Source organism: Delphinus delphis, chromosome X (assembly GCF_949987515.2).
Source record: "Delphinus delphis chromosome X, mDelDel1.2, whole genome shotgun sequence".
NCBI classification, from domain to species: domain Eukaryota; kingdom Metazoa; phylum Chordata; class Mammalia; order Artiodactyla; family Delphinidae; genus Delphinus; species Delphinus delphis.
In genome coordinates this window covers 94282254-94296730 of record NC_082704.1, presented here as the reverse complement: position 1 = coordinate 94296730, position 14477 = coordinate 94282254, and the positions used below count along the sequence as shown (strand labels likewise).

General features: G+C 44.4%; 1 protein-coding gene across 1 annotated transcript in view; it reads left to right on the top strand.

The window, feature by feature from the left end:
- Window positions 1–14200, top strand: part of SYTL5 (synaptotagmin like 5) — a 100683-nt gene extending 86483 nt beyond the window's left edge. The window contains exons 13-16 of the mRNA XM_060002139.1: window positions 8205–8313; window positions 9853–9988; window positions 12787–12995; window positions 13926–14200. Coding sequence (XP_059858122.1) covers window positions 8205–8313; window positions 9853–9988; window positions 12787–12995; window positions 13926–14068 — 597 coding nt within the window. The 3' untranslated portion in view covers window positions 14069–14200. The remainder of the gene's footprint in view (window positions 1–8204; window positions 8314–9852; window positions 9989–12786; window positions 12996–13925) is intronic.
- The last annotated feature ends 277 nt before the right edge of the window (window positions 14201–14477 follow it).

Genomic DNA, 14477 nt, shown 5'->3' with positions numbered 1-14477 from the left:
AGAGCACGATCAGTCTCAAAACGTTCTCTCTCTTCCTCATTCTCCACAATTCAGACATGAGCAGGTGTGCTCTTGCCTTAGCTCACAGGAGGAAGTGACCAGCAGCTAAAGTATCTGGTTTCCTACATTCCTACTTTTGAGATTCAGAACCCAGGTCTTGAGTTATAGTCAGAAAAAGAAATCTCAAAGCTGGTTCTAGAAATTAAATGCTACTATAGTATGTTCTAAACTAAACCAACAGTACCTGAGATTCACTCTATGCAATTGGTATCTCTACATTTACAGTAATTTTTGAAGTCAAACGTGAGGTGGAAAAAAGGTCACATTTACGTAACGAAAGATTGTTCTTTATAGAGAGAAGGGCAAAAAGAACATGATGGTGAAGATAGTGGATGCAGCTCAGACTTCCTGGGTTCAATCCTGGCTTCGCGACTCTGTGTAACCTTGGGCAAGTTACTTAACTTCCCAGGCCTTGGTATTCTCACTGGTGATAAAAGAGTTGGACATCAGTTACAGGGATGCTGTGAGGCTTGAAGAAGCCTGCTATGTGATGCTTGCAGTATCGTGTCAGGCACACTGTAAACTTCTCACTAAATGCTAGGTAGTATTTATGTTACATTGGAGTCCTTATATTGCAATTAACAGAAACCCCAGCTCATGCTACTCAAAAAAATAAAAGGAAATTATGGGCCAGTGATTATCAAGCGTGGCTTAATCCAGACACTCAGATCTTAGCAAGGCCCTGGCGTCTCTTGGTCTCTCTTCTCTGTGTTAGCTTCACTTGCAGACTTCATGCAGTGTGGGCCTCCCTCACTAGCTCCAGGTCTGCTTCTCTTGGACACCACGACAGCTGCAAACCTCTCATCCTTGCCTCACACTGTCCAGGAGAGGAGCGAGTTCCTCCTCCTCCCGATAGTCCAGCCAATGCCCTGGCTCTGGTTCCTAATTCTCATTACATTATTTGCCCATCCTGAGCCAATCATTCTGGCTAGGGAGGTGAGATACATTGAGTGGCTTAAGACAATCAGGACATAACTCTGGTCTTGAAGGTGGTATTGCCCCCAAAGAAATCCTGGCACAGTAGTACTAAAAAAAAAAATGGTGAGTGGATGCTAGACAGCAAAAAACAAGTGACCATCATCAGTAACACTTGTTGATCATCATCAGTAGCAGCGTCGTTCACGTCTCATGGTTACAACCATCAGTGTGGGGTTAGCATAGCTATCCCCATTTTATATAAGGAGACTGAGACTCAGAAATTAAATGCAATATTCTAGTGGATTTTATAAGTGTTGACCTTGCACTTGGTGTAAATAACTCATGGAAAATCTTTAGGAGGTTTAATTGGGCTATGGGTAAAATGGACAATGAAATAGAAATCCTCAAACAGGAAATAACCTCATTCCCATGACTAACGTAAATGTGGTAGAGATAGGAAGTGCAGTGTTAACAAGTCCATGATAGGATAACATTTCTCTGACATTAAATATGAGAAATATTTGGTCATTACAGTACTAAGTTTCTTGGAATTCAATGAAAAGCCTCAACATAAAGGATAGCAATTAATCTGACTTAACAGTCTCCTATCACGTGCTTCCTTTTGTGTAATGGGTGAGCATCAAAGAATCATAGAAAATGTCCGACATATCATACGATGCGTGACACTGATGAAGGACAAGTAACATGTATCTTAGTCCATGAAGTTAATTTGTCTGTCAGAAATATAACATGAAAGCACAGAGGGGCTCTTTGGAAACCAGCTTGGAGGGTTTCCAGTCAGTTTCTTGGAAATGGTTGGAGAATTTGCACTGAGATGATATCAAAGCTCTCCCAGGCCTCTCCCAAGCATCCTCTGTGCTTCGGGGTCAACAGCTTTCCATGGTAATCACCTTCACATTGACACTGAGCGGTTTGACTTTCTATCATAAGGGAGAAGCATCTCTCTGAGGCCGCGCAAAGTGGAAACATCCTGATGGTGTTTAATGGCACTGGAACTCCTTTGGTCCTCTGCCAGAGGCTCTCTTTACAAGTCTGTCCTCAGGCTATTGTAAATTTTTCCCACGTAGGCAGAGAGCCAGAAATTCCTGGGAGCGTATGTACCCCCTGCCACAAGGCAACCCTTAGCCAATAACTGATAGATGGGGGAGTTTGAAAGCTCCGTTGCATTACTGAGTGGGAAAAGCTCTGAGGCGTTATACTCCAGAGCTCTCCTGCTGGATCTAGCTGCACCTTTGCCTGGCTTCCTCCTCTTCCCCAGCCTATTTCCCCAACCCCTTCACTGGCCTGTCCTGGGAGCACTTGCTTAATAAGTCACTTGCATAAGAATCCTCACCTCAGGGTTGGCTTCTGGGGAACGCAACTGAAACTGGTGTCTCTAATCCCTGTCATCTTTTTCCACCAAGCTCCCTCTGACACTTACAGAGGAAAGGCTGCAGATTATTCAGACTTGCTTAGATACCATGCCTTCCGAAACCAGGGAGGCAGGATACCAAAACATGCTCTGTACGCCGCCTCCTGCTTCGTGAGTGGCTCGTCCTCGGGCTGAGCTGGGCTCCCTCTGGTTGATTACCAGCCGACTCTGAGGACTGTCATTTCATTCTCCGTCTGCCCCTCAGTCATTTCAGTGCAGGAGTCACTTCATCAGCTGCAGCTAGAGCATGGGCAGCCTTGGAGACTCGATGCTTCTTGTAGATTATCCAGCTGAGGAGCTGAAGCGTGAGCTACAGGGACCAATTTCCTTAGTAATAGACGATCGGAATTAACAGTCTTTAAACATTCAGAAATACTGACATCCTTTGGCAGTGGGAAGGCTGGAAAGACACAGTGCCTTATTGCTTATCGACTCTGTGTTGGTGAAAAGTCCCTGGACACCTTCCTTTGGTTTTTTTTGTTTTTTGTTTTTGCGGTACGCGGGCCTCCCACTGCTGTGGCCTCTCCCGTTGCGGAGCACAGGCTCCGGACACGCAGGCTCAGCGGCCATGGCTCACGGGCGCAGCCGCTCCGCGGCATGTGGGATCTTCCCGGACCGGGGCACGAACCCGTGTCCCCTGCATCGGCAGGTGGACTCCCAGCCACTGTGCCACCAGGGAAGCCCCTTCCTTTGTTTTTGCTGGGTCTTACAACCCATATGGAGGCCAACGCAGATGGAGAAAGAACTCAAGATGCCAGATGTACTTACTATAAAGTTTCACAGTCTAACTCCCATTTACTGCATGACGTGGGACTGTTTATTAGCTATAACTCGCTATCTTACCGGAAGGCATGTTAGGTAGTTAGACAAGAAGAGTTTGTCAGTATAAATTGCCTTTCGAGTGTTCCCAGAAGGTGTGATTATATAAAGGACCTTTGAAAGTCAACAGCAAGCTTAAGTGGTTTTCCAAGGAAATCTTCGCCATCCCACCTTCAGGCAGAGTCAGTGTAATATAAGGTCCCGTGAAATGATTGCCTAGCTAAAGGGCTCTCTCTTTATGTGGCAGTTTGAGCAGACTTATGTCCATGATATATGACCCCACCTTAGACCTGTAAGTGTCTGAGTGGAAACCCTGCTTCCTACTCTGATGGAAAGTGGATCTCTAGCTCTTCAAAAAGCCTTCTGGAGCAGAGGAAGATGTCAGTGCTTTACCTGTATCCCCATTTTCATGCATACATGGCTCCCCATGGCTGTCCCTCCTGCCAGCCAGCACCTACCAATCTGTGTAGGAGAGGCGTCCTCAGGCTGCTGGAGTGGGCTTGGAATGTGGGCATGGAAAGCCAGAAGAGCCTAGGTATTTAAGGCTTCTGGGGCTTGAGGGCAGAGCCCTTGATCAATAACTGATGGGTGACTCCCTTGCCTCTGATTGAGACAGCTCTGAGGTGTGACCTGTCTTATCCTCAGAGCTCCCCTGTGGGACTGAGCAAAAGTTACTTTCCATGAAACTTTGCCTTATATCACAACCTTGGTAAACCTCTCTTCACTTTGTGGTCCCACTACCCTACTACCCACCCTAATAAAACACGATAACAGGAATTCGTGTCTTCAGGTCTCCTCAGGACCCCAGAGTAGACAGCTTGTTTACGTCTTCCTTGCTGCTTCTTCCCTGCACACACGGTTCTGATCACACCTGACTCCCTACCAGTCCTTAGACACATTCTGCGCAAGCCCCACTGTACTCTGCTCATCCTGCTTTCTTAACCCAGACTAATCATCTCCTCCCACCCCCCTTCGTATGTCATCATCTCTCCCATCCTTTAAGGACCAGACACGGGCCCCCTCTTCACCCCATTCTGGATTATTCTCTTCCCACAGTAGTTTCTTTGTACTTGTATTGGGAGCCACTGTCATCATTTGTCTGGCATTGAGCTTGCTGTGTGGTAGAAGCCCTCTTCTCCCAGCAATCAGGACCAATAATAGTAGGTCAGTTCATAGACTAAGTCACAGAAGTCAAACACATACCCGCTCCCCCAGTGCATTTCTTAATCATGTATTTTAACTTAAAACAAATACATGTGCATTCATTTTCAGGTCTTCTAATACAGGAGCACTTTGTTTTGTTTGAGTATGGTTTCAGTGATTGCAATTCTGTCATATCCTCCTGGCATAAATTCTGACCCTAATGTATCCTAATCAGCAGTTGCTAGTTTGCGTTTCTCTAAAGTGAAACAAAAACTTCAGAGTACTTTCAAAGTCAACCAAGTGCAAAAACCTTTCTACATATTCACCATCTTGTTCCTAATCTTTTACAGCTTGAGCCCAAATACAATCCAATAGCAAATTTATTTTCAAATCTTTAGTTCTGATAAGTCGGTCAACCTAATTTTTATAGTAGCAGCTGTCTTTTGGGACTCTTCAATTTGTGACATTCAGTTATATAATTACAGCCACAAATTGGCCTGGCACAGAGCTTCGGGGACTAACGCAGCTGACTTAAGCATGTGCTTCAGCTGATGGGAGCGGGCACGCACGGTCTTTGTAGAGGATTCTGCTCTTCGCTGGGAATGGAGAGCATTCGGGCAGATGAACAGAGCTTCTGTTGAATATATATCTCCTGGACAGAATGAAAATTCATTGAAAGCCGGGTCTCTCTCCGGGTCCCCGTAGCACTTAGCAAAATGCCTTAAAATCATTACTACAAGAAGCCATTCCATATGTGTTGGTAGAATTGAATAAACTGTATTGAATTCTGCAACCTTTTTCTGAGTAGGAGTTGGTTGAATAATGTAAAATGGTAGTATGCCAGGACAGGATGTCGCCTTGGAATTTCCTTGCAAGTGTACCAAAAATACCCCAAGATATTAGCTATGTGCAGACTGTAAGATGACTCCCTCCTTTGGATTTCTTTTGTGTGTGACTATAATACCGTAAGACTTCACCTTTATTATTTTCTACTCCCACGAGTTTTGAGGACTGTGTTTATACCAAGTCACCAGTGTATTTGAATTTCAGCTAGAAAGTAATGCAACATTAATAAATCCCAATAATGCATGTTTTGATCTCTACAAATACACTACACGTTAGTATGTGACACCTGCACATATAATTTTTTCTGCCAATATATTTTCCTACCCAAAGATCTCAGCTGAAAGCAAACAGAGCTTGCACTGGTTAACTGTTGTTGTATAGAAAGCTACCTTAAATCTTAGTGGCTTAAAACAACAATTTATTACTATTGTTCTTGATTCCGTGGGGTGACTGGACTCAGCTAGGTGGTTCTTATTTAAGGTCTCTCATACGGTTGAGGCTAGATGGTAGACTGAGGCTGAAGTCATCTGAGGGCTTGACTGGGCTGGTTGCTCCAGTTGGCCGTCTCATACTTGATGTTGGCTGCCAGCTAGGTAGGAACTCAGCTAGGCCTGCCGACTAGAGCACTGACGTGTGGCTTCTCCATGTGACTTGGACCTCACATCATGGGTTCCCAGAGGGAGAATCCCAAGAATATTCATTCCAAGAGAAGAAGTAGAAGCTGTTCATTTTAAGGCCAGGGCCCAGAAACTGGTACGTTATCACTTCTGCCATATTCTACTAGTCAAAGCAATCACGGAGCCCACTCCGATCCAGAGAGGACAAATACCTCACCTCTCATTAGCCATGGAACCAAAAAAGCAGTTGATCTCTTTTATCTGTCATAATATCCATTCTAATTTTCCATTTGTGACTTTCACATAAACTAAAATTTACTGAAACCATCAAAACAATTAGAAAAGTCCTCTTACAAGGCCCTCAAGTTAAAATAATTAAATATTAGATGGATAGTCTGTTCCACCATCTAATATCACTTGTGCCCCTGGCAAGATAGCTGAATAGAATACTCCAAATGACTTCCCCACCTTTACTAATAAGTTTTAGCACCACCAAGAGGAAGCAAAGTAAGGCAAGGATTCCTTTTGTAATGGTATCAGTCTTTTTCGCTGAGGCTTGAACAGCCTTGGGCTTTCTCGTGGGTTTTGGGGTTTCTGAATTCTTTCAGTCTGCCCTCTCTCAGAAGAGAGCAGCTCTCAGCCCTTGACTCATTGCTCAGCAGTCAAGTTCCTGCAGGAAAAGTCTGAGGAAAGTACACTACTTTTCTTACCCTATTTATGAAAAATCAAAGTTCCGTTGACTCAGAGGCTGTGGGTATGTGCTCACACCGCACTTTTAAATTTTAAGTTTGATTTTGAGAAGACTGTAGATCCCCATGCTATTGTAAGAAATAATACAGAGAGATCCTGTATACCCTTTACCCAGTTTCCCCCAATGGTCACATCTTACAAAGCTATAGTGCAATGCCACAACCAAGGTGGTGACATTGATACAATCCACTCATCTTATACAGATTTCCTCGGTTTTCGTTTGTGTGTTTGTGTATTTATTTCTGTGCAGTTTTGTCACATGTGTAGCTTTGTATATTCACCACTACAGCCAAGATACAGAATGGGTCCATCCCCACAAGGATCCTTCATGCTCTTATATAACCACACCCACCTCCCCCCTGCCACCCCCATTCCTAACCCCTAGCAACCATGACTCTACTCTCCATATCTATTATTTTGTCATTTCAAAAATGTCATGTAAATGGAGTCGTATAGTATGTATCCTATTAAGCTGACCTCTTTTCGCTCAGCATAATTCTCTAGAGATTCACCCAAGTTGTTGTGTGTTTCAGTAGCCATTCCTTTTTCTTGCTGAGTAGTACTCCATGGTATGGCTGTACCCCAGTTTATTTAACCAGTTATCTATTGAAGGACATCTAGGTTGTTTCCAGTTTTGTACTGTAACAAACAAAGATGATACAAATATGTATGTACAGATTTTTTTTCAGTGTGCACAGTCTTTTACTTCTCTGGGATAAACGCCCAAGAGTGCAAATTGCTAGGGTGTATGGTAGTTGTATGTTTAGTCTTTTAAGAGGATGCCAAACTGATCTCCAGAGTGGCTGAACCATTTTACAGTCCCACCAGCAATGTTGGAGTGAACCAGTTTTTCCTCATTGAGTTTTAATGATGTGAATTACCAGTATAGCTTTTCATAGTTGGTGGCTGGCAGCCCAATGTGAACCAGACATTACTGCCTACTTGCCCCTTCTTGGACACTTAGGAAGGCCTTGAGACATCAAGGACAGGCAGAGAGAAGGATCTTCTGGGGCTGTTTTCAGTGACATCTTTATTCCTGCCTCATACCCCAAATTATTTGGGTATGTTCAATGATGGGTCCAGTTCTCAATCCATCACAGGCACTCAGTGTCCATTGATTCACCGAACGTGTGTTATATATCTCCTCTCAAATTCCTTTTACTTTAGCGTTAAATGTTTTTTGGGGGTTTGTTTGTTTGTTTGTTTGCGGTACGCGGGCCTCTCACTGTTGTGGCCTCTCCCGTTGCGGAGCACAGGCTCCGGACGCGCAGGCTCAGCGGCCATGGCTCACGGGCCCAGCCGCTCCGCGGCATGTGGGATCTTCCCGGACCGGGGCACGAACCTGCGTCCCCTGCATCGGCAGGCGGACTCTCAACCACTGCGCCACCAGGGAAGCCCTTTAGCGTTGAATGTTATACTCAAATAGCTTCATAGAGTTTTCCAGACTCTCTTTTCTCATGCCTGAGGCATCTCTTGAACCAATAAGTGCCAACATAGTTGAATGGGAATAAATTGTCACATTTACGCTACCAAGTAAATATTGTACATGCAAATATGGGCTACAAAATTACAAACCAAGCATTCTCACTTTTTCTTTTCACCTGTCTCCTCTTGGCCAGGTGGAATTTGCTGAGGATATGGGCCTTCAGTACAAAGGAGAGCTGACAGTCATTTTACGTTACATACCCCCAGAGGAGAACCTGACACCTCCACTAGGACAGCTTCAAGGTAGAGAAAACAAATCAATGACTTTGATCAGGGACGTTCCATTTCTAGAAGTGTGGAAACAGGGATCAGGGGACTATGTTACTTTTACATTACACAGATGAAATGGAAAGGTTTAGGTGTCACTGTCGTTTAAGGAGAGTCGAAAAGTATACACTGTGTATGGGGAAGGGTGTCAGATTCTTACAAGGAAAGGACAGAGTTCATACTTAGAGACCAACCTTAATGTTGAGATTTGTTTCCTGGAAGTCCAGGACATATAGGATCTTCCCCCCTGCCGGGTGGAGTGGGGGGTTAGGGGGAGATGGGGGATGGCCTGCTGAGAGGGGAGGTGCAGAAAGATGCTGTCTGGATTTATGACATTCACAGCTGCTCAGGGCATCTTGAGAAAGAAATTAACCTGGAACACAGAATACAAAGGAAAAATCCAGATGGAGTCAACTTTTTCTTTTTTTTTTTTTGCGGTACGCGGGCCTCTCACTGTTGTGGCCTCTCCCGTTGCGGAGCACAGGCTCCGGACGCGCAGGCTCAGCGGCCATGGCTCACGGGCCCAGCCGCTCCGCGGCATGTGGGATCCTCCCGGACCGGGGCATGAACCCGTGTCCCCTGCATCGGCAGGCGGACTCTCAACCACTGCGCCACCAGGGAAGCCTGGAGTCAACTTTTAAATCCCTTTTGCCCTTCTTCTTTCTTCAACTCCTACAGGCAGCCTCCTTTATCTTTCTTTTCCTATCACCCTTGTCATTGTGACCCTGTGCAACTAAATTACTATCTCTCAGCCTCAGTTGCCTCACTTCTTAGGGATATTGCAAGAATTAAATTGGTTCATTCATACAAAGCACTAAGAACAGTGTTAAATAAAGGTGCTGGTGGAGGCGGTCGTTATTCATGTTGAGCGTGTGTCATCAGAATAAAAATGTGATGCGGGAAGAGTTTCCTCTCACCCCCAAATGTAGTTGTGTCTGAGCTATAGCCTTTAGAGCTGGCCCAGCATGGAGTTGACAATGTACGCGACCAAAATATCCAAGACGGGAGTTAGGAATTTTCTCTTTGGGGGTCTTGGCACATGTGCGTGGCTTTCATTGTAGCTGTTCCTCACAGAGAGCAGGGATGTGGCCCAGGCAGCTCTCGGGGTCTTTTCTGTTTTATCCCTTTATATGTTATAGGGGAGTATTTAATTTTTTTAAATTTATTTGCTTATTTTTTTCAACGAAACTGAAAGATATATCCAGAAGGAATGCAGTGGTGTAAAAGCATTTAAGTGATTACATGGAAAAGTATACAATAGTGTAAAGATCTCATTCACTCTGAAAATGAAATAAATCTTTGTGGATTTTATTTGTAAATTTTGAAATGGAATCCATGATCTATCTCTTCCCTTCTTTTCTCTTTCTCTTCCCCTGCCCCCCATTCTCATTCTCTCTTTCTCTTTCATGCTCTCTCTTCCTCCCTCATTCATTCTCTCTCTCTCTCTCACTCTCTCTCTCTCTCTGGCTCTCTCTGTGGCTCTCTTTCTCTCTTTTTCTCTGATGGCTGATGCAGGAAAGAAGCCCTTTAAACGAGGAAAGAAGAAGGATTCTCCTGTCATCTCTGGAGGAATCCTAGAAGTGTTCATCAAAGAGGCGAAGAATTTGACAGCCGTGAAATCAGGAGGCACTTCTGATAGCTTTGTGAAGGGGTAATTTTGTTTGAGCTCATTTTCGATGGTACTTAATGGGAGATGAAAAGGTCTGTGATCCATGAGACGGTGGCTGTGGGGCTTCCGTGTTGTTCTTATTCTACATGTGTGCTAGGAAAGAACTCCCCTTCACTGCTGGCGCTTACAGTGAAAACAATGCAAGAGAGATCTGCTTATTCTAGCTCTCAGCCTGCTTCTAGCATATTTCAGGATGTCCTGTGACTCTCGCCCTCAAGACTGGCAAATTTTCCTGTGAGATTAGTTTCTCACAGGAGGAGAAAGTATGGTTTTCTACATGTAATATACTTGTATTGTGCTTTGTTATCATTTGGTGCTAACTGTATGCAACGTCAACAAAAATATTGGATCCTTGGTATTTTGCTGTCTTGGGGGAAATTGTAAAAAGTGGAGATGTCAGAGCATCATCCCTAGAGATACCCACTGGAGAGTGCCTTGGGGAAACTCCAAGACTGCCTCTTGGGCATTTGTGCCCACTTTGTGGAGCCCTGGGCAGTTTCTTGAGGGAATGCAGCCCTTTTAATGGACATTCTTACCCGTTCAAGGCAACCCAAACAACAAATCCCTCCTGATTTCTATTTGAGATTTTTCTCCTATAATTAGAAGAACTAGAACCAGCAGGATATTTTTCATTCATTACAACAAACACATACATGCACACGTTCCAAGCACTAAGTCCTGCAGTTCCAAAAATAAGACACGGTCCCTGCTCTCACAGAGCATCACAAAATGCATAAGGTAAAACAAAGTCCCGTGATGCCAGCCGTGAGGTTAATTCTTTGAGTCAGATGACAGTATCATTCCTCTCCTCAATCCTTCTTAGAAAAGTGTAATTTTTCCTACAAGGAAATGAGTCAATCCTTTATGCTCACACAGTCTAACTTTGGTAAGGGTGGTAATAAGGAGAAGCAGATGTCTGGGGCTTCCCCACTGGTGAGCGTGTGTGCCTGAATCCTGGTCCATCTGTCCTTGACTTTCTCCCAGGAGGTTTAAGCACAGAAGAAATGCTTTCTGTGGATTCTGCCGTTGAAATTTGCTTCCCCAGCCCTACCATCTAGCTCTGGCCGCTTCCTGCTCACTGGTGGGATAAGGGTATGGCTTCTCGCCCGTGAACTCATTGTGGGCTTGCACGGATGACTTAACATCTTCTGGAATAGTTTTTACTTTATCATGTTGAGCATTTATGAAGCAGAGATAATAAAGGACAATATCTTTGTTATATATATATATATATTTTTTTTTTTTTCCTTTTTAAAGGCCAGTAACTTTCTAGTGAATTCTCTCCCTAGTTACACTTAAACATTGAGCTGATTTTAAAGGGACCTCAGATTTTTTGAAAAAGAGCATGAGAGAGCAAGAATAGACCTTTGTGTAAAATTTAATCTTATATATCAGTAAATATTAGGTCTGTCCGTGAGCCAACATAACAGTGGCTTAAACAAGACAAAAGTTTTTTCTCTCATATGTAAACAAAGACTAAAGGTAAGCTATCCCATTGGCCAGAACTTAGTCTCATGGCTATGTGAGCTACAAGGGAGGCTGGGGAATGTAGTCTTTATTCTGGACAATCTTGTGCCTAACTTTAAAAAAATGAGGATTTTTGTGTTTTTTTGTTTTTTTGTTTTTTTTTAGAAAAATAGGGAGAGAATGAATTGGGAGGTAAGCAGTCTCTGTTTGGTACATGAAATGAAATCTCAAGTGTCATAATGTATCTTCTTTATTGTAAGGCCATTTGTGGTCTTTTTCAGGTTTGATGTACTAATTTGATACCCATAAGTCTCCTTCCCTAAAGTCTGCTCCCTGACTCGTCAGGTACTATGATCAAAAACAGAGTAGAGAAAATGAGACAGTGAAGGGAGGGAAATTGATAAAAATATGTTACTAGGCAGGTTACCACTGTGAGCAACTGGGGCTCAGTTCCACTTAGGAAGGAACTCTGTGGAATGTACCTTAGGATCATCCCTTCAAGGGACAGGGAAGCTGGGAGACTCATCCACCAATTTCTAAAACTCATTGGTTGAGGGTTGCTCCTGGGGACATTAAATTCCCAGTAATTCCAGGGTTTCCTGCACAGAAGCTGAGTCAGCTCACAGAGCACCGAAGTCCTTAATTAGAGAAGCAAAGAGACACAGGCACTTGAAGTAGGAAGCTGTCCACATGCCAGGAAGTGCTCATCGTGGCTTCATGTCACCTCAGAGGTGGGCCAAAGGTAATAGGAGGCAGAACATTATTACATAGTGTCTCCCACAGGAGGTATTTTCATTTCAGTAGGAGGGAAGGACCAATACAGGATTAGAAAGTAGAGGATGGGGGACTTCCCTGGTGGCACAGTGGATAAGACTGCGCTCCCAATGCAGGGGGCCCGGGTTCCATCCCTAGTCAGGGAACTAGATCCCACATGCATGCCACAACTAAGAGTTCGCATTGCCACAACTAAGGAGCCGCCTGGAGCCCGCCTGCCACAACTAAGGAGCCCACGTGCCGCAACTAAGACCCAGTGCAACCAAATAAATAAATAAATATTTTTAAAAAAAAGAGTGTGGGCATTTTACTGTTGCCCCACTTAAAAGAAATAATAAACCATTCCACTAAATAAACCCAGATTTAAGCATATGTGATACTGGGAAAGAAAATCAAATAGACACACACAGATAAACACACACACATACGCACGCACGCACACACACACGAGGAATTATGGGAAATTGACATGACTATGCAAGGGTGCCTTTTTCTGCTTTACTGTCTCACTGATGGCTTGATTGTGTTTTCTCCTGCAGCTACCTGCTCCCTGATGATAGCAAAGCCACCAAGCACAAAACTCTGGTAATAAAAAAGAGTGTCAACCCTCAGTGGAATCATACTTTCGTGTTCACTGGCCTGCATCCCCAGGATATAAAGAATGTTTGCCTAGAACTTACCGTCTGGGACAAGGAGGCCTTTTCCAGCAACATCTTTCTGGGAGGAGTTCGTTTGAATTCTGGAAGCGGTGAGGGACTTGGTAAACCTGAGATAGTCTGTGACTTGGCCTGGGGCAGGGGAGTGGTTCCTGCAGGTTTGATGTGTCCTAAGTGTACCTGTAGTTTCCTCTTAGCCGACTCTCGAAATTTCCACAGATGCTCCATTACTTTAGCCAAGGATTGGTTCATTGTTAGAATTACTACTATGTAACTTTGTATCCTTCAGCTAGAAGTGTGGGGTGTATAGTGCTTATATTCAGTCCTTTCATAAAATACCATTTACACTTTAGTCTAAGTGAATTTCAACTACTTTCTTGAGCCTTACTTCAGGATTTTCTCGGGAGAGGATCACTAAGACAGCACATGCTTCTGACCGGGGAGAGAAGGACTTCCAAGACGAACTTGACTTCAACCTCTTCTCAGTTTTGTCCATGCTTGCAGCCATTACACTGCTTGAATCGAAAGGAAATCCATTTTTCCCCTAAAAAATAATGTCTCATGTTGTTCAAACAGGTCATGGAAACACACCACTGATTCCACAAGACACAGCTTTAACAGGGCGAATTGGGGAGGGTGGGGGGAATTACAGCAGTAGAGCACGTGTATAGATTCGGGAGAGCCAGGACTAGCTGTGCCACTAAAACAAAAACACCCAGTCAGCCTGTTCTTCTGTTGTGTTAACTCAGTCTAGATGAGCCAGCTTTCTACTTAAACTACCAAAGTGAGGGAGAAATGAGCCCCTAGGGCCATCCTGGTTTGTTCCACATCATCTAGGCAGAGGAGAGTAATGCAGGCTACAAAGGATGTAGTCCATGCTAACTCCACTCACTCGATATGGTGAGAACAAGCCACTGAAGGGCTCTCTGGTCAGCGGGTCCGCCTCAGAGGTTGATAGGTGTCTTCCAGAAGATCAGAACGTTTCATTTGTAAAGTGTAATGCTTCCCTTTCCCTTCTTTAGGTGTGAGCCATGGGAAGACCGTGGATTGGATGGACTCTCAGGGGGAAGAGCAACGCCTCTGGCAGAAGATGGTAGACAATCCTGGGACTCTGGTAGAGGGCGTGCTCATGCTCCGTGCCAGCATGGGGAAGAGTAAGCTCTGAAGGTACCAGTTCTCCAAAATGAGGCCTCTTGGGACTGTCTGGGTGTTATTTCCTACCAGTAGCAGGCTTGGGACCTGGAGGCTGCTTCCCTGCCATTTCTTACCTGAGGGTATTGGGACATGAGAGGAGAGATACCAGTGTTATGAACACCTAGGGTCTTGCCAGGTGTGTAAAAAAGCATGTACCTCTCTATGTGCGTGGGCCAGGGCTTTTTTGATTGCATGATAGAAAGTATACCACGCTGTCGTGTCAACAAGCAAATTGTGCAATGATTCATAGGCCTTATACCGTAGGGGAAATGGCACGTGCTTATTTGAAGCTGCAGTTGAGATTGGGAGTCCCCAAACTTTTTCTAATTGTGAGTGACTTTAGGTTTTCTCAAGGTTTGAGGGAAAAGGGGGCCACTTGG